At 48.4% G+C, this 24,681-nt stretch overlaps 1 protein-coding gene across 10 annotated transcripts in view; it reads left to right on the top strand.

The window, feature by feature from the left end:
- The first annotated feature begins 367 nt into the window (after positions 1-367).
- Positions 368-24,681, top strand: part of TRIM9 (tripartite motif containing 9) — a 62,746-nt gene continuing 38,432 nt past the window's right edge. For 7 of the 10 annotated variants that reach the window (XM_083166285.1, XM_083166284.1, XM_083166282.1 and 4 more), the window contains exon 1: positions 368-1,261. In XM_083166285.1, the coding sequence (XP_083022411.1) occupies positions 443-1,261 (819 nt within the window). In that variant the 5' untranslated portion in view covers positions 368-442. The remainder of the gene's footprint in view (positions 1,262-24,681) is intronic. The other 3 variants (XM_083166290.1, XM_083166289.1, XM_083166288.1) reach the window with 1 other exon arrangement.

Here is a 24,681-nt window from a genome sequence, read left to right as displayed (position 1 = left end):
TCTCCAAATATCTATCTATCTATCTATCTATCTATCTATCTATCTATCTATCTATCTATCTATCTATCTATCTATCTATCTATCTAAGCATCTTCTGTAACATGGTTGAGCACATGTATGCAGGCAGCACTGGCAGGGCAGGCGCTGCTGCTGCGGGGTGTGTGGGGTGACCGTCGCCCTGGTAACCCATCTCCCCAGCAGCCCGAGATGGCGGGACTGACAGAAGATGCTGAGGAGGTTGCCGAGCACCCCTCAGCCACGCCCTCTCAGTTTGACTGACACGTTCGCGGGCGAATGGGCGTGCAGGGCGAGGAGCAGCCGGCCAATGGCGCGCCGCAATGGCTCGCTCCCCCCTCCCCCTCTCCCCGGCTGCTCCCCGCAGTGCACCGCGCACACCCGAGTCTGCGGCACACGGCGACCGGCACCACCGGCGACAGCAGCGATGGAGGAAGAGCTGAAGTGCCCGGTGTGCGGCTCCTTCTACCGGGAGCCCATCATCCTGCCCTGCTCGCACAGCCTGTGCCTGGCCTGCGCCCGCAACATCCTGGTGCAGACCCCGGACAGCGAGTCCCCGCAGAGCCGCCGCGCCTCCGGCCTCTCCGACTACGACTACCTGGACCTGGACAAGATGAGCCTGTACAGCGAGGCGGACAGCGGCTACGGCTCGTACGGGGGCTTCGCCAGCGCCCCCACCACCCCCTGCCAGAAGTCCCCCAACGGGGTGCGGGTCTTCCCCCCCAGCCTGCCCCCGCAGCCGCCGCACCACCACCAGTCGTCCGGGGCACTGCTCCCGCCGCCGGGCCGCCACCAGTGCCTGACCTGCCCGCAGTGCCACCGCTCCCTGCTGCTGGACGAGCGGGGGCTGCGCGGCTTCGCCAAGAACCGGGTGCTGGAGGGGGTGATCGAGCGCTACCAGCAGAGCCGGGCGGCCGCCCTCCGGTGCCAGCTGTGCGAGCAGAGCCCCAAGGAGGCGGCGGTCATGTGCGAGCAGTGCGATGTGTCCTACTGCGAGCCGTGCCGCCTGCGCTGCCACCCGCCCCGGGGACCCCTGGCCAAGCACCGCCTGCTGCCCCCGTCCCAGGGCCGGGTGAGCCGGAGGCTGAGCCCCCGCAAGATCTCCACCTGCACCGACCATGAGCTGGAGAACCACAGCATGTACTGCGTGCAGTGCAAGATGCCCGTCTGCTACCAGTGCCTGGAGGAGGGCAGACATGCCAGCCATGAGGTCAAGGCGCTGGGGGCCATGTGGAAGCTGCACAAGGTGAGGGCCATGCCAAGCGGGATACACCCACCTGTGTACCTATCTGTATCCGCACTGCCGCTGGCATGCCTACCCATGCCAACGGTATACGTACCTGTGTATATACCCACCTGTATACCTATCTGTACACACACTGCCGCTGGCATGCCTACCCATGCCAACGGTATATGTACCTGGGTATATACCCACCTGTATACCTATCTGTACCCACACTGCCGCTGGCACGCCTACCTATGCCAACGGTATATGTACCTGTGTATATACCCACCTGTATACCTATCCATAGCCGCACTGCTGCTGGCACCCAACTGCACGTCTACCCATGCCAACCTATATACCTGCTATTCCACCCACCTATATACTTATCCATTACCACACTACCGCTGGCACGTGTATCCATGCCAACCAGTTTTGGGAATCTACATACCTGCTATTTCACCCACCTATATACCTATCTGTTCCCACACTGCTGCTGGCACCCAACTGCACACCTACCCATGCCAACCTGTATACATACCTATATACCGGCCCTGCCACCCACCTATATACCTATCCTTATCCGCACTGACCCTGGTACCTAACTGCACGCCTACCCATGCCAACATGTATACCTACCTATATACCTGCCCTGCCACCCACCTATATACCTATCCTTACCCACACTGCCGCTGGTACCTAACTACACGCCTACCCATGCCAACCTGTATACCTACTAATATATCTTCCCTGCCACCCACCTATATAACTGTACGGCCTACCCATGCCAACCTTTAAACCTACCTATATACCTAGCTATATACCCACCTGTATACCTACCTATGCCTGCTGCGCCATTGGCATGGGGTCGCCATATACCACTCTGTACTGATACCTGCTCTGACACTGGCGTGGGACAACATATACACTTTCCTCTAGTCTATGACAAGGATTGAGGAGTGTAGGTAATATGCATGGGTTGATGGGGGCCACGGAGCAGTGGGGGGCCAGACCTAGTGTGATGTATCATGGTCTGGCCAGTGGCAAGGCTGTGGGATGTATGCTAGCGTGGGTCATCCTGTAACCGTTACAGTATATCGTTCTAATAGTGCCCAGGTAAAGGTGCCACCCACTTTTTTGTCTGATATCCGTAAAGAAGTTATGTGTCGGGTATAAGATTGGGGGGGGGTTACTGTGCTCTACCCATCAATACAGTTACCATGTGTTATACCTCATTTACAGCATTATTGTATATAGCCGTGACGTGCCCTGCGGCCCTCTGCTGTGATGTGTGTACAGGAGCTTATGCCAAGTTGCCCGCGTTTCACATATATCAGGGGAAGTCTGGTGCCATGCCTTCTGTGAGGTCGCTGTGAATAATACATACCGCATGGAGGCAAGGGTGTGGATCATTGAGTCGACCTAAAGATGGGTGACGGTCGTTAGGTCGACACCGTTGTGTCGGCATACTGCAAGGTCGACATGACATTACCTCGACACAAGCATTAGGTCAACATGGTCTAGGTCGACAGTCAAACGGTCGACAGGGTTTTTCACTGTTTTTTTTTTACCCGAATGTCGACACAGGATTAAATGCACCGGGTCCCCTCGCATGGCTCGCTGCGCTCGGCACACTATTTTATTCTCCCACCACGCCCTAGTGGATGGTAGAGCATGAAATACCGCCTGTCGGCTCAAACAACAGTGAAAACCCTCTTGTCGACCTTTTGACTGTTGGCCTAGACCATGTCGACCTATTGATCGACAGGCCATAGGTTGACACATGGAAAAGGTTGACACAAGCAATAGATCGACATGAAAAAGGTTGACATGAGTTTTTCTCATTTTTCCCAAGCAAGGTTGTTTTTTCATACTTGAAACAAGCCATGTAAGGGGGGGCGCGGTACACTTATACGGTGTCTATGTCGACCTGTCGACATAGACACCAAAACGTGAAACCGTCATGTTGACCTTTTATCACCTATGGCCTGTCAACCGTATTAATGTCATCCCTATGACCCATAACCAAGGCACCATACCTGTGCATTCTCCCTGCCTCTCCATCATACTCTTACAAATACTGGGTAATATAAATTTATTATATAGGGGAATATCCTCACCCCCCCCCCCTCCCTATATCCCCCGTCGCCGCCCAGCCTGGCTGATGTATAGTAAAGTTTCCCTGGAATAATCCATGCATCTGGTCCTCCTGAATTGGGGGATTTGCTTGAGTGACAGAAATAATTCACAGCCTTCCCAATAGCAAGTAGAGATCCCTGTAATTGTCCCCATGGTTTAGATCCTGACATGCACAAAAGCCCTGCGGCACATCTTCATCATCCAGGGGATAGACGCAGCCAGGGAAAGCCATCATATAATCAGTCATCCCCGGCTCCCACCGCATCAATCACTGCAAGATATAGAGGCAGACGAAACCGTCCAATGTGCCCCTTTGTCATTCCCCAAGCCATGTCTGATGCCCGCTCCCTGCCCCCCTCCCCACATCTCCTCCCCCTCCCCTCTGATTTGAAGAAAATACATCTCTAGGTGATAATTGAAATCCGCCTCCCGCTGGGCTTACTATACCTTGCACTCATAATCAATAATGGTTTTTCATCTGAAGCTAGCGACTGTATTTATTTTTTCTCAAAGGAAACGTTTTACCAGCCTGTTACCAAATACCGTCGTCTATGTAGCTGCTTTAAGATCTTTAGTTTGTATTTTATATTGCACTGAGCTTTATTATTCCCCCTCGGTTCTGCAGCCGTGGAACCAATTACAGTCCGTACATCACTGTGACCTGTAGGCAGGCCGCTGGCTGATGTCACCAGCAGAGTGACAGCTAGTCCGTCTCCAGGCACAGGTGACATTTTGCATTCGATAAGGCTAATCACGGCTCCATCCGGTGGGTCGGGCGTCTCGAGCTGTCATTGGGACTGTAACGGTAACACATAGGGACTCTTGCTAAAGTGACACTCCAGTCGTGATACCAGCGTAGCGTGGCAGGCTGGCATACTGTATACTGGTGTAAATATGCATGGAGAGACCCGCAGAAGGTAATGGCAGTGCAGTGTAATGGGGGGTCCTGGTGGCTGGGATGGGAGGTGGATCCGGGCTTGGAGGTTTCCCGAAAAATGCAGAACCAATCAATGAGAGGATACGGCTGTGGGTTATGTGTGATGGTTGTTACTTAAAATAAGGAAAGGATGTCACATAACTACCATGGGTACAGAGACAGGGATTCACGACGCGGGGGCCGGGCGTTCCGTTGAGTGGCATTTACCTGTTCGCTAGGCCCATTGGGTAGTGGTACCTCGATAGGATACTGGCAGAAGATCATTTTATCAGTTTATAATTTGGTTTGATAAGCTATGTGCAATGAGGGTCGGGCTGTATGATGCTCAGTCTCTAACGCCACCTGTTTGCCTGTAATTGATGCCAGGGAAGAAACACAGATCCTGTAAATAATCATCAGCTGCCTATATCGTCATGTGTCAATCATGGGTTGCCGTAGGCGTAAGCTGGCCTTTTTTTCCAAATCTCTGGATGAACAACCTAAATTGCAAATCAGAGATGTGGCAAAGTCTCACAAAAAGTCTGCACAAAATGACCCCATATCGGGTGATACACCAGGCACTGCATGGGTTGCAGCCTGGGGATGTTTAAATGCTATCTGGGACTGATTCGGGCAAACACATAGTATTAAACCCAGGTATTAGATATAGGCACTAATTCCATTCTGATTGCACGGCTGCCTTCAGGTATATGCCGCCCAGCCACAGTGGAATCCCACCCTGTGCAAGGCTGAGAATAGCTTAGCACGGTTTGCGTAAAGTATTTGGAACGGGGATTTGCTGCTAACCCATGTGCAAGCCGCTCACCATGTAATGATTCCCAGTGTGCGCAGTCTGTGCTTAGCCCAGGACTTACTCGGCGGCTGTGATACATACGGGCTGTCCGGGGCCGGAGCTGATGTCACATGACTTCCCCTCACACACCTGGCCACGCCTGCATTATCACTGACACTCCCAGATAACAGCCGCTCACCATGTAATGATTCCCCAATGTGTGCAGTCTGTGCTTAGCCCAGGACTTACTCGGAGGCTGTGATACATACAGGCTGTCCGGGGCCGGAGCTGATGTCACATGACTTCCCCTCACACACCTGGCCACGCCTGCATTATCACTGACACTCCCAGATAACAGCCGCTCACCATGTAATGATTCCCCAATGTGTGCAGTCTGTGCTTAGCCCAGGACTTACTCGGAGGCTGTGATACATACAGGCTGTCCGGGGCCGGAGCTGACGTCACATGACTTCTCAAACGCCTGGGCACACCTGCGTCTTCCCTAACACTCCCAGACAACGGGTGGTTACTACCCACAAATCGCGCACCACACTCGCACCCTGTATGGACACCTTTAATACTTATAAATTATGAGGGTACTTGTGTTACATTATTGTGCGAAGTGGATTCACACTCAGGGGGAGATGTATCAAATCTTGGATGGAGATTAAAGACCTGATTCTAGTTGGTTCGTTCCACCACGTGTTTGCACCGGAGACCGATGTGGAAGCTATGAGCTTGCGCGTATTCGCTTATGCGCACCAGAACGTTCCTGATTGTTACTAGATCGTTAGCAGATCATGCGATGGTCGCACCGTCTGTTGGAGCACATGATCTGCATCCGATCCCAATCCGATCTGAGTCTGTATCCAGTTGAATGGATCATTTACAGATCCTACCAGCTGCAGGTAGGATCTATAAAATGACCAAACGACAGCGGGGACGCGCATCGGATTGGAATCGGATCAGAATCGGATCTGAACATGCAAAAACATGCCCAATCTACATACAATCGGTTGGAATTGGATCCAGATTGATGGAATTGAGCCCAAATCGTTCTGGTGTGTACCCTAAGGCCTCGTACACACCAAAACGACCACGATCACGCAACGATTTGCTGTGAACTTCCCGGGAGCTCTCTCCCGGGCCCAGACTCACGATTTGCTTAAGATGCTGTATTTGTGTACTTACGATCGTCAAACGATCGCGATCCGATTGCTCACGATCTGCATACAATCGGCACCCAATTGGAGGTCGGATTGAGAGATCTTTAGTGCAGTAGGTAGGATCTCCAATCCGACCTACGACCGGCGGGGACGCGCATCGGATCAGAATCGTGAGCTAAAAACAAACGATTTTGCACAAATTCAGGACAAATTGCTTAGCACACATCTCTACGTGTGTATGCCCCTCTCTGCGCTGTGATGGCCAAGGGCAGTGTTGGACAATAACTTCCGATTGGTACCGACCCACCGAAATCAGGAAGGTTTAACCATTTCCACAAGAGGAGCCGTCCACTGTACTTTCTATAGTCCGGGTTCCCTCGGCATTGTGACCGAGGCCACTGTACCGGCATTAAGGCAGATGCCTTAGGGAGAGAGTTATTAGTGCAATGAATGGGCCTCTGAGGCTCGTGTAGCACTATAGAAGCAGCGCCTGTTTTCTGAGGTAATCGGGGCAGAAATGATTTAGATGCAGACGGGCGGCTGGATAACGGATCGTGTTTACAAATGAAGCAATTTCAATCTTCGGGGTTAGCAAATGGTGCATTGTGCTGTTCTGAATTCAGATAGATGGGCCTGTCGCACGCACTGAGGTGGGAGAGGGTTTATGGCAGTGCGGCGCACATTATGTCCGGCGTGTATATTAATATGCTGCGCGCATGTGTACTATAACCGGAGCCTCAGGTGTGCAGTGATACCGTGGCCCCTGGAGGGAGACAGCGCACATGTCTGTCCTCGTGTCGCTGCCAGGTTTTACTGTCAACATTGCTCCTCAGGAGGCGCCGCCGGGTTCTCTATTTTCAGACTGCGTTGGGTTTGCTGGCAGCAACTTTTTAGGTTTTGTGTTTTTTTTTTTTTTTAACACAAGCTATTTTTATATATATATATATATATATATATATATATATATATTTCCAAGAACAATTTTTTTGTATCCTATGTCCAGTGAATACATTGCTTCCTTAGCTGCAGAATTATTTAGTACATAGGGGGAGCTGTACGCTTAGAAAGGGATAAAGAGGGTAATTCAGGCCTGCTCGCTAGGCTGCTTATATTGTCTAAACGGCGTCCCACCAAACGCATGCCCCCCTACCGCCCGAATCCCTGCTCTACAAAGCAAGCGGACACTTACACATCCGCGTGACGCACAGATCACCATAAAATGATTTTTCCTCTGTTCGTAATGAAAAGTAAGCCCGAATTTTTAGCTAAATGGTTCCCACCGAATTGGGGGCGGGGGCTGACATCATGTGACATCCACCTCCCGCCTCCCCGAACAGGCATTCTGCATTTCGACGGGCATGGCCATTTTTATTGGCGTATACAGGGCTGCCAAGAGAAATCCTTGGCCCCGGTACATCAACTTCCAGGGGCCCCCATGGTGGGGGGGGGGGGGGGGGTGACCACGGCTGGGAAGCATGGCATGCCTCCCAGCAGCTGGGTCATAAATATATATATATATATATATATATATATATATATATATATATATATATATATATATATATATATATATATATATATACAAAGCAGGACTCCGGCACTCTGGCTTTTGTGCTCTCGAGCGATTTCCTTACCCCGGTGCCTTCCCAAGACCTTTTCAGGTCTGCATAGACTTCCAAAATGGCAATAAGGTGTCACTCAGGGTTTTCTTCAGTTGCAAAAAAGGAATAAATCAGTTTTTTGCAACTGAAGAAAACCCTGAGTGACGCCTTATTGCCATTTTGGAAGTATATATATATATATATATTATATTATATAACCTACCGGAAGTGTTTTGCACCGTGCTTCCGGTAGGAAGTAAGGGCACACTTACGTGCGTTACACTGATCCCCCTCCGCGTTCCACCGGCCGGCAGTACCAAGCTACATCATAAAGGCAGATCCACGGCACTCATTCACTTAGGTCTCAAATCGCCTCTTCTGTTACAGCTGGGTGCCGTGGATCCGGCTGTCATGAGCAGTGGAATGAATGCGAGTGTAGGGTGCCGACCGAGCACCTTTAAGCTGCTTTCACACCGCAAAACCTGCTCAGACCAGGTATTTAAAACGGTTTTTGAAACGGGTCAGAACAAGTTTAACCCCTTTCACACCGCATGTAAATACCTGGTCTAAAGCAGGTTTGCGGTGTGAAAGCAACAGTGTGAAAAGCGGTAAAGCCCCCCCCCTCCAATGCTCGTAGAGACAGTCCGACACAGGCAGCAGCGCAGGGTGTGCTGATGTTGAGAGGGACTGCAGCGGTCCAGCTGATGGAGAGCGGGCAGGGGGGCGCATGGTGAGGTGATTGGGGGCATCACCTCACCATTCGCCCCCCTGCCCGCTCTCCATCAGCTGGACCGCTGGCTGCTCTCCGTCCCTCTCATCATCAGCACACTCTGCGCTGCTGCTGCCTGTGTCCGACTGTCTCTACTAGCATTGGAAGGGGGGGGGGGGCTTTACCGCTTTTCACACTGTTGCTGCGCTGCTGCTGCCTGTGCCCAGCGCCGTCTCTCCCACCCCCACAGAGGGCGAGGAGGCAGCGGGACATCCACGTCATGCTCCCGCTGCCCGCACTCCGCTGCTGAACCGCTGCTGCTCCGGAACCGGTGAGTCCAGGCAGACAGCCGCCTGCACCCCAGCCTGAGCTGCCCGTCCCCGCTCACCTCCTCGGCGCAGGACTGCGCCGTCAGCAGTAGCAGCAGCTCTCGCCGGGGCAGGACACACTGTGCTCCGGCGGACACTTGCAGGGACCCCCTGCCCCCAGCGCGACCATTCCCTTCCCTGCGCTGGGGGGGGGGGGGGGGTGGTATGGGGGGTAGAATACCGCTTCAGATCTGTTTTGACACCTAAAAAAACGGGTCTGAAACGGGTAGGACCCTGCTTTTTTACCGTTTCCAAAAACCGTTTTTTTTTGGAAACGGTAAAATCACTTTGCACCTTTCAGACCGCACAGAATACTGTTTCAAAACGGTTAAAAATCGGCAATATACCGTTTTTTTAGTGCGGTCTGAAAGGGGCATTAGTAGGATGGACCCGGGCGCCCAGCGGGGACTACAGTGGGGGTATTTATATGGGAAAGTGAATGTCTTTTTGAGTGTATATTTATGCTGTATCGCTCTGAGGATGGGGGAGACCCTGCAAGTGCTAGATGCTAATACAGTAATTTCTGCATAATTGCTAGTGTGCTTTCTTCATTTGATTATCAATTATTATCAATATATATATATCGATATCTATATATAGATATATCTATAGATATATCGATATATATATATATATATATATATCGATATATATATATATATATTTATATATATATATATATATATATATATGGATATGGATATATATTTATATATATATAGATATGGATATATATATATATATATATATATATATATATATATATATATATATATATATATATATATATATATATATATATATATATATATATATATGGATATATATAGATATATATAGACATGTGTATGGATATATATAGACATGTGTATGGATATATATAGACATGTATATGTATTTGTGTATATATATATTTTGATGATCCAAAGACAGACAGGGCAGAAAATGTTTTACTTACAGGCAGGACTCGGAGTGTAAAACAGATTCAGGAGCTCCTCCGGCTCCAACCTCCCCTCTCACATGCCACTCTTCGTGCACCTGACCTTCCGACCTTCCCCTTTCACATCAAGTGTTGTGCAAGCAGCTGCAGAGCAGACAGTCACACAGAGTTTCTCTGCAGACGCTCCGCAGCAGTGGTTGGGGCCTCTGTCACTGTCTGCAGACTACAGCACTCCACAGAGTGAGTGAGTGAAAGTAAGTGACACAGGCTGCCGCTGCTGACCCGCTCTCACCGGCCAGCCGCCACCCCCCTCCCTCCCCGGGCGGGTGCCCCCGCCCACGCTGCTGTTACACCGCTGCCACAATTTTTTTTTTTAAGTGTGTCTGTGTGTCCCCTGACCCGGGCCCAGGTAAAATGTACCCGCCCCCCCCTGCCTCTCGGCGGCCCTGGGCGTATACACCATTTTTGTGGGCACGTCCATGAAATGTTGGGCAGGCCTGTTGGAATGCCCCCTGCCTGTCACTCAGACAGACACCCCGGCTAATGAAAGATTCCCCGAAGGCGCCCACTGTGGGGGTTTGACGTGTATAATTGCGCATGTGCAGATCCCACCATCAGCGACAGTGAGGAACTCTAAAACAATCCCATTTGTCAGAACAGGAAATAATTACTACATACATGAACAATAGTGGAGTAACGAGAGAGACGGAACGATGACAGACGTGGGTTAAGGATGAGATGAGCTTTGATTTGTGAGTGGAGAGGGTCAATTCAACAGTGTTAGAGGAGGACAGAGTACAGGATTGACCATCATTTGGGGGACCGGTGGAAGAGAAGTTGCCAGAGCATCCTGGGTCGGAACAGCCGGTCACTGGCTGCGGAAGAGCGTACCGTTTCATGTCCAATCTTCTCAAGCTAGTCCTTGAAGTAACATGCAAGATCTCGGGCAGTTGTGGGAGCAGTGGTTGCGGGTTCAAGAAGAGATTTAGAAGTCTAAAATTGTTATTTGGGACGAGAAGTCTGAAGAAAGATCAGAGATTGGAAGTATACAGCACTTGCTTGGCATTTTAGTAGGTGTGATATATATATATATATATATATATATATATATATATATATATATATATATAGCCGAACGTCCGCAGATGCCTGAGATTGGCAGATTGGTAGCATGATTGAGATTGTTGGAGTGCTTACAGTATGCAATATAAGGGTAAAGGTGCCCATACACGTACCGATTACCCGGTACTTTTTGTGTGCTAAAATAGCATTGCATGCACAACGATGATATTTTAGCACAAAAAGTACCGGGTAATTGGTACATGTATGGGCACCTTTAGGATGTGATGTCATTAGAACCAGGATCTGGTGATGTCACAGTCTCTGCCTACTAGGGGAGGATTGCATGACTTCTAATGCCTTGTACCATCGCACTGTATCTTCTGTGGCACCAGAAGGCGTTATTATTAACAGTTTCTTATATAGCGCACACAGATTCCGCAGCGCTTGTTTACAGAGAATATTTGAACACTCACATCAGTCCCTGCCCCAGTTGAGCTTACAATCTATATTCCCTACCACATGTACACGCACACACAGACATTCTAGGGTTCATTTGTTTGGAGCCAATTAGCCTGCCAGTATATTTTTGGATTGTGGGAGGAAACAGAGTACCCGGAGGAAACCCACGCAAGTACAGGGAGAATATACAAACTCCGCACAGTTAGGGCCATGGTGGGAATAGAACCCATGACCTCAGTGCTGTGACGCAGTAATGCTAACCATTACACTGTCCATACTGCCCTAATGGACCCAGATGTTATATATACTGTATGATATTAAACTCCCCTGATAAGTGCATGTAGACGGATGTGTAGATAATGCTGCCGAATGCATAATCTCTTGCACAATAATTACTGTGACATCTGCTGCTTATATACAGGAGAGGTATAAATATTATTCTAACAAGGAGGATGGAACAAAAATAGACGTTATCAGTCCTAAAATAAATGTCAAAGGGCTGTTATCTTATAACATCTTAGTGATTTATCGAGCCGACGTGCCGACAGGCAGTATTTCATGCCCTACCATCCACTAGGGCATGGAGGGAGAATAAAATAGTGTTCTGAGCGCAGCGAGGCACCGTGCCCGAAGCTTGGCAAGCAAACGCGGTACACGAAAAAACTCATGTTGACCTTAATATTGTTGACCTAATGCTTGTGTCGACCTTCCAACCCTGTGGACCTAAGCCGTGTCAACCTTAAGTGGTCGACCCAATGCGTGTCAACTTAATATGGGTTGACCCATGCCCAAATAAGTGATAATGTGGAAAATACTCACCGGAACGCTGACACGTGACTGCCGACACTGCTTTACACGTTGCTGCTGGGACCCAGAAGCAGATGCTGGGGCCACACTGCCCCTGGTAGTCTAGTGGTGTCTTACCTTCTCTTGGTGGCTCCAGTATCTTCTGGGTCCCAGCATTAACGTTCAAAGCAGTGTCGGCATGATGTGTCAGCATATAAACAGTGTATGTCCCAAATAGAAGATAACCGGTGTGGACGAAAGGATAGGCAGTGCCTTAATCACCACCGAGGTGGACATGCACTAGGTTGATATTGACAAAAAGTTGACATGCAAAATGTCAACATTGGTAAACTGTCGACACAAGCAAAATGTCAACATGTGAAAATGTTGATGTGCGGTATTTACCATTTTTTCATGTGAATGTCGACACCTGAGCACATGGAGTTAGTATAGTGCTTACCCTTGCATTGACACACTGTAATGGTCCCAATCGGAGTCCATGTGGACACTAAAGTATGAAAAAGTAAAAATAAAAAACTGTGAAAAACTCATGTCAACCTTTTCACGTGTCGGCCATTGCCAATGTCAACCTTTTGTCAATGCCGACTGAATTCATTTGTTGTAGACTTATCACCCGGATCTCTGATAACCAGCGACCAATGACAAATTTTGACTCGGTAGTTGCTTGTGTTTGTAAGAATTGAAACCAGCAGCTGCGTAATCCTAATTCTAAAGCCGTATGTCGCGAGCGCAGGACTTTCTTCTGGAAATTATTTTATTTTTACTTTTATTAATACTTTTTTACTGCTGGAATTTTTGGTAAAAACAAGATGACTATTTGCAGAGCTTCCTAGATGTCTGAGAAAGTTCCAATTGTCTGCACCTCTCCGTATTGTTCGTGTAACAGATGGTGATCAGGAATCCAGCTCGTCATTCCTGTACCATAGCAACATCAACTTAGAGAGGAACCCTATAGTTCCAAATTCATCTCTTAACTCCTTCCCCCACTGTTTTGTGCCCACGTCTTACCCCCCCCCCCCCCACATTGTTCTCAGATATCACCAGTGCGCTAACGAGTAGGATGTAATCTACTTGTCCTCTGCAGCTTACATTGTCCCGGCCCCCCCGCAGCTGCTGACGTTGGACTCACGCTGCGTCTATCAGACTGTGGCCCAGCATGTGGAGACCTCGCACATTACCTCTCTTGCTCTTATACAGGTTGATCCCTTTGAGCGTTAGATTGCGGCGGTGGTTATACGCTGATGCCAGTACCTGTCAGGGCCCTGCAGGGTATCTACATGCTGCTTAAGTAACTGGGAATAAATGATTGTAAATAAAGTAAAACGGAAGGAAAGGCGGTCTAACATGCTACAGTTTTAATATGTGAATCGGCCTCAAATAAAAACAAGAACGCGTGTAAGTGGCACAATAATACCATGATTAGCCGCGCGAGGAGAAAGATGACACATTGAGGACTGTGGTGGGGTACGGCGATCAGCACTCGGCAGACAGCAGAAATATATCTATGTATTGCCATTCAGAGACGATCACATGACCAGCTTTCCGTTAAGACTCCGCCCAGCTAGTGTGAAATCCCGCCTTGTGAATGAATGAGATCGTTGGGCAAATGGATGTGTACGGCTGCACAACCCATCGTACCAGGCGCGCCATCAGATGATTATTTTGCTGCCCATACACTTGTGAGATATTGTATACAATCATTCAATTTTGACCAATTCTGGCCGATAAATCGAATGATTGTATGCATTTTTAAGGGACTTTTCGACGCGATGCGCCGGCACGCAGTCGAATGTTGCGTCAATAGATATTATGTGCTGCACATAATATCTATCGAATTGTAGGAGCAGTCGCATGTGGCTTTTAACCACATGCGATCGCTCGAATACAATCTGTGGGTGTGGGGCGGAGGGGACGCATTCAGCGGTGTGGGGTTTGGGGAGAGGGGGCCCTATGGACCGCTGCCGGAGTACCTGCGTCTCGTATCAGGGGGCGGTGGAGTAGTGTAGTGCTAGCAGTAGTGCTTGCAGGCGGTGGGAGTCAGTGGTGGCGGGAGAATTGTTTAAAACACTGGGCTGCCCTGTGATTGGTTGAGAGAGCTCAGCCAATCACAGGGCAGCCCAGTGTTTTAAACAAATCTGCCGCCACCACTGACTTCCGCCGCCCGCAAGCGCTACTGCTAGCATACACTACTCTGCCGCCCTCTTCCAGCACCCGATGTGCCATCAGAAGATGGCATGCGACATCAGGTGCTGACTTTTGCCCTCAAAAATGTGATCAGATTCGATGGACATCGTACTTCCCATCGCATAAGTGATGGGCACCATTACACTGGCGCTGTGTAGCCCTGGCATATCTGGCCTGTTGCTGACTCTGCACACCCTCCCCTAAAACGCTTGGGAACACCTGCATTCTCCCAGTCTTTTTTCGTCATGTCTAGCATTTTTCTTAGCACTCCCATTAAACGGTTGGTTCCCACCCCCCAGACGCCAACTTCCTGTCAGTCACCTGTCAATCGCCTACTTCCTGTCAATCACCTTGTGAATAGAAATAGTAGCAGTATTTAATTGCAGGATGGCTTTGCGCATACTATGAGCCCCTCTCATTCAGCTCCAGCACTCGCCGGAATGTCCGCACTGGCGAGCGCTGGCTGAGAGTCACTCCATCTGACTGGGACACGTGGGCGTCTCACACACACACGTTCCAGTCACTCAGTGGCAGGGATCGGAAACCCTGCCCGTCTCCGCTTTAGGTAGACGGGCAGGTGCGGGGAATGACGGGGGGCACCATTGGAACGGGTGTGCAAGCATCTCGTGCACTTGTGCCTCCTTCCGGCAGCAGATGGCAGAGGCTGGCGGCTGCCGATTCAAACGACAGCCCCAGCCTACATGAGACCGGCCCCATCTGTATGAGTGAATCTCCCATTCTTCCCCTATCTGACTGCAGATTCAGGTGACTAGTCTCTTCTGTTACATACAGTATATGTGTATTGCCAATGAGGTTTAAATGCCAACTCCTTTCCCTCAGATGTTTACAGTAAGGTCAGACCTAGCATTCAGTGCTAGGTGATTGTCGTGTAAACCTGACTTTCTGCTGATCCTGGCTGTGACCATGGTTACTCTGTCTGTTCTGCTCACCTTCCATGTGCACCAGACCTCTGCCTGTACCATCGCCTGTCCCTTGGTTGTTTCTGATGCGTATGGGGTGCCCGACCCCTGTCATGTCCACTGTCCATGCTTCTGATGGACCCCTTTGTGACTGCGTTGCCTGCTTGTGAATCTAACTCTATGCTACTGCCTCTAATCACCTCTATGTGTACTGGAACATGGAACAGCAATTCGCCTTCAGTATATTATACCACTTGTCCACATACCTTTCACCTGAGATTTTTTGCACCTCTGCATTCCTATCTTCATGTTGCTTTCTTCCCCCTGCCATATCGGGTCCTAGTGCCATTGGGAAAATTCTCTTAAACAACTGGGTATCCCCTATTCCTGTAATGCCAGCACATTGCCTTCAGGTTTATAAAAAAATAAATTACGTTAAGTAATTTTGCTTGTTTTATATGAGATTAGATCAATAAGTAATATTATACTATTTTAATAATACTTCCTTTTTATATAAAGGGTTTGGGGTCAACGAGCCAGAGCCCCTCTCTGTGTTGCCTTTTTTTTTTTTTTTACTGTATATAACATATTCTGTATGAGTTTCATGTATCACACTACACAGATGAAATGCGATGAGATGAGAAAGATGGAGGCGCCCGTCGGCTTTGGCTGCACCAGGGGAAACCGGTGCTTAAAAGGATATATGATTAGTATGTACATAGCTTATGTTGGTCAATATGAAGATTTCCCATGAGAAAGGCTTATCTGACAGCCTGTGCAAATAGCAAGGGGTCATCCTCGGAGAATGGAGGTTAACGGGCTGCTCACATCCCTGCAACTCATCTTGTGCTGGGAGCTATTATCTGTAACACTACTGGTATGAGAAAGGAGTACTGGGAGGTAATCCATCAACGCGGATTATGCATCAACTTTCTGTGCAAAGAAATATAAACCTTAAGGAGGGTTATTCTGGTTGGTTTGCAAAAGCAAACTCCTTCTTTAATGGACAAAACCATGCTGCGCTGCAGGTGGGGCAGATGTAACAGGTGCAGAGAGAGTTAGATTTGGGTGGGCTGTGTTCAAGCTGATATCTAAATTGCAGTGTAAGAATAAAGCAGCCAGTATTTACCCTGCACAGAAATACAATAACTCACCCAAATCTTACTCTGCACCTGTTACATCTGCCCCACCTGCAGTGCAGCATGGTTTTGTCCATTAAAGAAGTAGTTTGCTTTTGCAAATTAACCAGAATCGCCCCCTAAGTGTGCATGGATTCATGGTGACCCCACACTGTGCACCCCCACCCCGGTTCACACAGAGCAGAGCACATGAGGGCACGAAGGAGCAGTCGGTAGTATGTCCTTAGCATGTCCCGTGGTTTGGCCACGTCATACCAAGTCCTGACTCATCTCATCTGCATAGTCCCCCTGTACGACATGCATCGGAGATGAATGTTCCTGTGTTCCTTAGGGCTGTGGTTTGATAACAGCATAATTAAGACACTGTTAAAATCTCCACAGATCAAAGCGTTTCCTATAATTGCTCACTTTGGGATTTTCATTGATGGTTATTTGATCGCCGTCGTGCTGTGCGAGCTTGTAATTCGTTAGTGCGCAATTCTCCGTAACAGATCCCAGGTGCCCCAGATACTTCGGACTGCTCTCATGGATCCCTGTTAAACCTTGAAGTATACACCTGTCGTTAGTATGATCCGAATATCCATTGTACATCTCAGCGACTCCTCGTGATCCTTCTGGCACCTGGGGTTCGGAATTTGTTATATAATTTACTAATCATTTTGCAAATTCTAAATTGCATAGAAAAAAGGAGGCAGCAGCAATTGACAGACTGGGAGTTATATAGTTATAGTGGGAGGAGCAGTTAGTCCCAGCAGCACAGAGTATAAGGGGATGAGGACAGGGCTGCATGTGACATTATGTGAGGAGGGGAATGCTGGCAGCAGGAAGCCACAGACTGAGAGTTACATAGTCGGAGGAGCAGGGTCTCAAGCAGCACAGAGTATATCAGCAGATGAGTTATATGTCAGTGAGGACTAAATAGATCAACACGATTTTATTGGCGTCCGTACTTTGAAGGACCACCAAGTGCAGGGATCAGTGTGGACAACCTATTGACAAACTGTCCACAAGTTGCTGGATACCAGCAGTTGGTATGTGTTTCCACTCCACCTTAAGTCGGCCTAGTATGCACCCGTCATTCCAATTCCTCGCAGCGGTTATCATTGGGGATACGATCCGGACTCTGGTCTGGTAAAACCCTCTGTAAACCACCACAGCATAACACCACCACTTCCGTGCTTTATACCTTCACCTTTCTGCTGCAGGAGAGCACTGTTCCAAATGCGGTAGTGGAAAGAGCAGGGTCCCCAGCAGCACAGATATATCAGCAGCCCAGCAGCTCTTCCAACACACCCGTGGCTGCCCAGTCTGTTTTTTTTTTGGGGGGGGGGGGGTGTTGCCAGTAGCCCTAATCCCCAGTTTTCCGCTCTGTTTAGTTTGAGCAGATGGAATCACAGGCAAGGAGAAGTCCCAGCATCAGAGGCAAGCGCAGTAGCCAGGCTATGGTACCAGCTTGCTGATTGGTAACCACAGCAGGTGACCAGTTCCATGAATCACAGCTCTAGGAAGTGGCAGCAGCAGGAATGGGAGATACACCAGCAGATCTCCAAGATGGCAACAGTCCGGGGCACACAGCAGATGGTCAGTGGGGTAGCAGTCAGGAGCACACAGCAATGGTGCAGGCTAGGGGAATGCAGTAGCGGCTGTTTTTTAGCACCTAAACTTTTTAATGAATTTGGGTATTTTTTTGTACCTGGTTTCTTGGGTGCTGCTTGTCTTATAGTTTCTGTATGGTCTTGTTTACCATCTGATGAATCACAGGCTTCTTTACTGTCTTCACTTGCCTTGTGTCTTTTCTGCCGTCATGCTGTGGGTGGTGCTCCACCTCATGTCCTCTCTGATGGTGCTCCACCCCATGTCCTCTCTGATGGTACTCCACCTCATGCCCTCTCTTATATTCTCTCTGATGGTGCTCCACCTCATGCCCTTTCTTATGTTCTCTCTGATGGTGCTCCACCTCATGTCCTCTCTTATGTTCTCTCTGATGGTGCTCCACCTCATGCCCTCTCTTATATTCTCTCTGATGGTGCTCCACCTCATGTCCTCTCTTATGTTCTCTCTGATGGTGCTCCACCTCATGTCCTCTCTTATGTTCTCTCTGATGGTGCTCCACTCCATGTCCTCTCTGATGGTACTCCACCTCATGCCCTCTCTTATATTCTCTCTGATGGTACTCCACCTCATGCCCTCTCTTATATTCTCTCTGATGGTGCTCCACCTCATGCCCTTTCTTATGTTCTCTCTGATGGTGCTCCACCTCATGTCCTCTCTGATGTTCTCTCTGATGGTGCTCCACCTCATGCCCTCTCTTATATTCTCTCTGATGGTGCTCCACCTCATGTCCTCTCTGATGTTCTCTCTGATGGTGCTCCACCTCATGCCCTCTCTTATATTCTCTCTGATGGTGCTCCACCTCATGTCCTCTCTTATGTTCTCTCTGATGGTGCTCCACCTCATGTCCTCTCTTATGTTCTCTCTGATGGTGCTCCACCTCATGTCCTCTCTTATGTTCTCTCTGATGGTGCTCCACCTCATGTCCTCTCTTATGTTCTCTCTGATGGTGCTCCACCTCATGTCCTCTCTTATGTTCTCTCTGATGGTGCTCCACCTCAAGTCCTCTCTGATGTTCTCTCTGATGGTGCTCCACCTCATGTCCTCTCTGATGTTCTCTATGATGGTGCTCCACCTCATGTCCTCTGATGTTCTCTATGATGGTGCTCTACCTCATGCCTTCTCTTATGTTCTCTCTGATGAAGCTCCACCCCATGTCCTCTCTGATGGTGCTCCATCTCATGGCCTCTCTGATGTTCTCTCTGATAATGCTCCAACTCATGTCCACTATGATGTTCTCTCTGATGGTGCTCCATCTCATGGCCTCTCTGATGTTCTCTCTGATAATGCTCCAACTCATGTCCACTATGATGTTCTCTCTGATGGTGCTCCACCTAATGCCCTCTCTGATGTTCTCTCTGATGATGCTCCACCTCATGCCCTCTCTGATAGTGCTCCACCTCATGTCCTCTCTGATGTTCTCTCTGATGGCGCTTCACCTCATGCCTATAGGCTTCTCTCCGCATCGCTGTGTGAGGAATCCGTCACTGATCCCTCCCAGCATGCCCTACAGCTGGGCCGTCACTCTGCGAATGCGTAGAAGGACTCTCTGGTCTTAGACCCGGAAGTCCAGGGATGGCGCCGCATCGCAAAAAGACAGCTCTTATTGCAAGAGCTGTCCTTTTGCTTTACTAATCGCAAACAAGGACAGTGTATCATAGTATATAGATTTAGGGGGCTCTTTGTTCAGAGAGTTAGGCTAAATGAGAAACAAATAGGTCTGCATGTCTGGCAGGGGAGTACTCCCACCTGTGAGAGTTATGCAGAGGCACCTGTGTTGTGGCGGTCACACAGAACTGGCTGCTTATTAGCAGGTCAGCAAGCTTATGCTATCCAGGGAAAATGCAGGGTATCATTCAGTAGCTCTAAGCTTACCACACACGGCACAAATTGACATTTAAATACATATATTTTATTTTCCTTACAATATTCGCTTTTAATATAGGCATAATATAATACTGAAACATTCTAAATAGTAGGTCATTCCAAAGATTTGCATTTGCGACCATGGTTACCAATGGCAACCATCAACATTTGTCAGCTAAATATAGTGATTAATTATAATGGGAACGAGCGTAGGAGGAACCCACGAAGGTTCTGCGATGAAGCTATAAGAGAGGTCCCGTGCGTGCGTTCTTTCCTTAGGTTTCTCTCACTTTAAGCTTTGCTTAGTTTCCTGTCATTGTGAAGGGATTTTTTTGGGGGGGGGGAACCTGGAGGCAGCCATTTTGTGGTTGAACCGGTGATAAGGAGATAGGCCCACAAGATGTCTTCCTCTGCTTTGTGTGGGTGCTTGGTGCACTTCTAACGTTCAAACTGATCTTCGGGCTTGTCCACTAGTGATGAATTGGTAGCAAGTTTGGTTGTATCTGTTGGTTCCATGTAACGCTCTTCTGTTTGCCTGAGTTCAGGGCCAGAAAATCTTCCCACCCCCACCCTGCCATCACAGTCCCACCCCACCCATCAAACTCACAGTCCGTTGCCATTCTGCTTTCGCACTCGCAGAATGGGTCCTGCGAGTGCACAAAGTATTGATAATTGATGGTGCAGATCCAACTGCTCCTGAATTAGCCTCAGAATCATAAGTGGTATATTTAGCGCCACCTGTGGAACTTTTAAAATGTGTGGTACTTGTGTAGTTTCACGGCGCCACCGCGTGCACAGTCTGTGTTTGAAACTTGTCAGCTTGCCAGACTCTGTGTTTAACTGTGCGCATGCCGCTCTAGCTGCTCTCATATGTAATCGCGTGGCTGCTTTACATATGTAATCTACGTTATCAGCGTAGGGCTGGCAGCAGCAGGTCATTGTGGTACTTGTAGTTCCACAGTGAAATAGACAGTCCTGCGCACCGCTGACAACGGGGGCATGTAAACTGGACACCCCGGCACACTGCTAATGTACGGGGCTTCTAAACTAGACACCCCGGCACAGGCTAAAATTTACACGCTAAAGCGTCTAAATCCAGACTCCCTGCACCCCGGCACACGCTAAAATCTAGACGCTAAAGCGTCAAAATCCAGACTCCATGGAAACCGCTAAGAAGGGGGCATCTAAATTTAGATGCTAAAGTGTCTGAATTTAGTTGGGTATAGGGGTACATAGGGGTGCACTGTGCAAAACACTCTTAAACCTGTTCACAATGACACTAGTCGACGTAACATCTGTCGACCTTGTTAATTCCACTATCCACACCACCCCGAAGCGTGGCGAGCGCATCGGCGCGGTACGCGTCCCACCGACCTTTTCATACCCCCACTATCCACGTCAGCGTGGAGTTGATTTTATAAAGTGACGGGGTGTCTAGTTTAGAAGCCCCGTACGTTAGCGGTGTGCCGGGGTGTCCAGTTTACATGCCCCAGTTGTTAGCGGTGTGCAGGACTGTCTATTTCACTGTGGAACTACAAGTACCACAATGACCTGTCAGCGCTGGGCAGCACGCGCTGCTGCTGCCCAGCGCTACGCTGATAACATAGATTACATATGTAAAGCAGGCACGCGCTGCGCTGAGAACATCTAGAGCAGCACGCGCACAGTTAAACACAGAGGGCAGTATTCAATGGTAATATTCTCCGTGCACGGCGAGCATTTTTTTTTGCTCGCCGTGCACTCTCCGTGTTCCGGAGGGCTCGTTGCCTCTCCTGCTGCCACTATTCAATGTTTATAAGACTCGCCGCCACTCGCGGCGAGTCTTAACCCCTGCAGCGGACGAGCGTCCGCAGCAGGGAGCTGACAGGGACGTGGCATCCAGGGAGATTAAAGTCTCCCTGGATGCCACAGAACATATGTGAGGGTAGGGGGCCCCCCTGGGACCCAGGCAGCACAGGCTGCCCCCCTCTATAGCCAGCGGGGGACCCAGTATTCACTGTACCCGAACGTGCTTCGGGTGCAGTGAATATATGAATATCTAATGAGCGGCTCGAGCGCTCTGGCCCCCTGCTGGCTGCACTGTGTAAAAAAAAGAAAAAAAAAAAATGTAAAAAAATATTTTTTTAAAAATTAAATATATATTCATGTGCTATAGGCACATGAATAAAAATAACATGGCCCTCCACAGAAAAAAAAACCTGATTTTTTGACACCAAAATTAAAAAAAACACCCTTTTAGTTTAAAAGTTCACATTCCTGCTCTCCATCAAAAGATGGAGAATTTCTTCACGGAGAGAGACGGCGAGAATCACTAAGAAAGACGGAGAATATTTCACATTGAATAGGGTGGCTCGCCTTTGGAGAAAAAAAACCTCTCTCCACGGCGAAAAAAGCACAAGTTCTCCACAAAAGACGGAGAACTTTTCTCATTGAATACTGCCCAGAGTCTGGCAAGCTGACAAGTTTCAAACAGAGACTGTGCGCGCGGTGGCGCCGTGAAACTACACAAGTATCAAATGTGTTAGTAAGTAATGAATCCCGCTTTAGAATGTTATTTGTTAGATTAAAGAACTAGAATGGTCTGCCAGACATTCTATGCATTCTAAATAGTCCCCTCTCTGGTATGATATCACTAGTATCGAAGTGTTCTGTAAGCTGCATATAGTTGCAGGGACCATGTCATCATTTATTTTCTGTAGACATTGACACTGGTGTTTTTTGCGGGTACCATAATATGAAGCTGCCAGTTGAGGACCTGTGAGATTGACTCTAATGTACTTGTCTTCTTGCTCAGTTGTGAATCGGGGCCTCCCAGTTCTCTTTCTACTCTGGTTAGAGCCTGTTTGTGCTGTTCTCTGATGGGAGTAGTACACAGCGTTGTAGGATATGTTCAGTTTGTTGCCAATTTCTCGCATGGAATAGCCTTCATTTCGAAGAACAAGAATAGACTGTCGAGTTTCACATGAAAGTTCTCTATTTCTGCCCATTTTTAATGTATAATCGAACCCACAAATGTGATGCTCCAGATATTCAACTAGCTCAAAAGAAGGCCGTTTTATAGCTTCTCTAATGAGCAAACCCATTTTTAGCTGTGCTAACATAATTGCACAAGGGTCTTCAAGGGTTTTCTATTCATTAGTCTTCTAATGCGATTAATTTGCAGCTAATATAGTCATTCACCAATTTACTGTGCTTTTCTTTCATATATATATATATGTATATGTGTGTGTGTGTGTGTGTGTGTGTGTGTGTGTGTGTGTATATATATATATATATATGTATGTTGCACATGGAATAAAATTCCAGATTGATTCACCAGTCTATATAGCCTCAGCATTTTACACAGTCCAATTTTGTAGAGCCGAGGTTTCACAATATTTAACACATGCAGATAGCAGCCTGCTTACCCGTCTGGGTAGTGACTGCTGCTAGGACAGGATTGCTCCTTGTCACGTTCTTGTGTTTGTTACTGCCAGCGTCTTATTGATCTGCCCTGTTTGGAATTGCTTTGCATCGCCACACGCCGCACTCGCTTGATCTATGGTTCGTTTTCTGCACCTCCGCCCTTGAGAAGCCCAGTGAAGGTCATGTTTCTGAATTGCCTGAATTTATTGTGGCTCCAGAACTACAGATTCCTTATTTTCTAGACCCCATCTAGTGAATCAGCAGACGCTGCACGTCCTTTTCCTGCTACAGCTCAGCGTGTGCTGGCTACAAACTGATAGACAATTTTTAAATAGCTTCTATATATTATATAGATTTTTTTCGGAGCCTGTTAAAGCATAACCTACCCATTGTGCCCTATAGCAAGGGGTCCATTTATCTTCTGCTGTAGTGTAAGTAGAGAAAGAACACACGTACATTTTGCGTGAACTGTGCAGAGGGGATACAATTTGCAGCGAATGGCTAAGCGAGTTTGCATGCGCAAACTCCGACCATCAAGGCTGGGGGCGAATTTGAAACGCACAGAGCAATCCTGAATCGCCCCAAAAGTCCTGTAACTGTGAGAGATGGGAAATTTATTGAGACAAGGAGACATGTAGGAAGCAAAAGGCAGTTCAGAGTCAAGCTCAGCAAGTGTATTGCTGAGTTGTCAGCACCATTCTAGGGTTTGGTCAGAACAACAGCTGAACCTCTTGACCCCGTCTGCATGGTTTAATGCAATAAGTTGAAGCCACATGGTTGGCTGATTACATATAGGTATAGAGGAGCAGGTGGGCAGGTGCACCTGAGTTCATGGCGGCAGTCTGCTTCCTTGAGTTGTCGCACACCAGGCCCCGTCTTTGTTTTGCAGCTTTTCATTAATTTTTAAGTGTTCTGATTTATTTTCCAGCTGCAAACGCTCCCACTGCTCCCTGCCCGACTAATTCCATTCCAGCATCTGATTCTCCGCAGAGCGCAGATAACTAATCACATTTACAGAGACCCAAGGAGGCCATGCAATATTAATTCCTATTTGCTAGCGTCTTGAAGGTCATTTTAGTGAGGATTACCGCAGCTGATGATAAGCATTGGATTTAGTTTTTAATTTATTTTAACTCTTCGCTGCCTGATAAGTTGCGGTGTTTTACTTCACTGTCACCAGTCTGTCAAAATGGCGGAACAGTATCAGAACAGAGTAACCCTTGATTTGCTCCGTCTACCGCCATCTAGTGGCTACCGGTGCACAGTGCACTTGAATTCCTCCCCATACTATCCCTTTAAACCGGGACACTTATGAATTACACAGGTTCTGGGGCTGGCTGACTTCAAGCATGCATTCAC

The sequence above is a fragment of the Crinia signifera genome, chromosome 12, assembly GCF_055691185.1.
Source record: "Crinia signifera chromosome 12, ASM5569118v1, whole genome shotgun sequence".
Taxonomy (NCBI): Eukaryota; Metazoa; Chordata; class Amphibia; order Anura; family Myobatrachidae; genus Crinia; species Crinia signifera.
The sequence above is the reverse complement of the archived record's forward strand: the minus strand, read 5'-3'. Positions and strand labels throughout refer to the sequence as shown.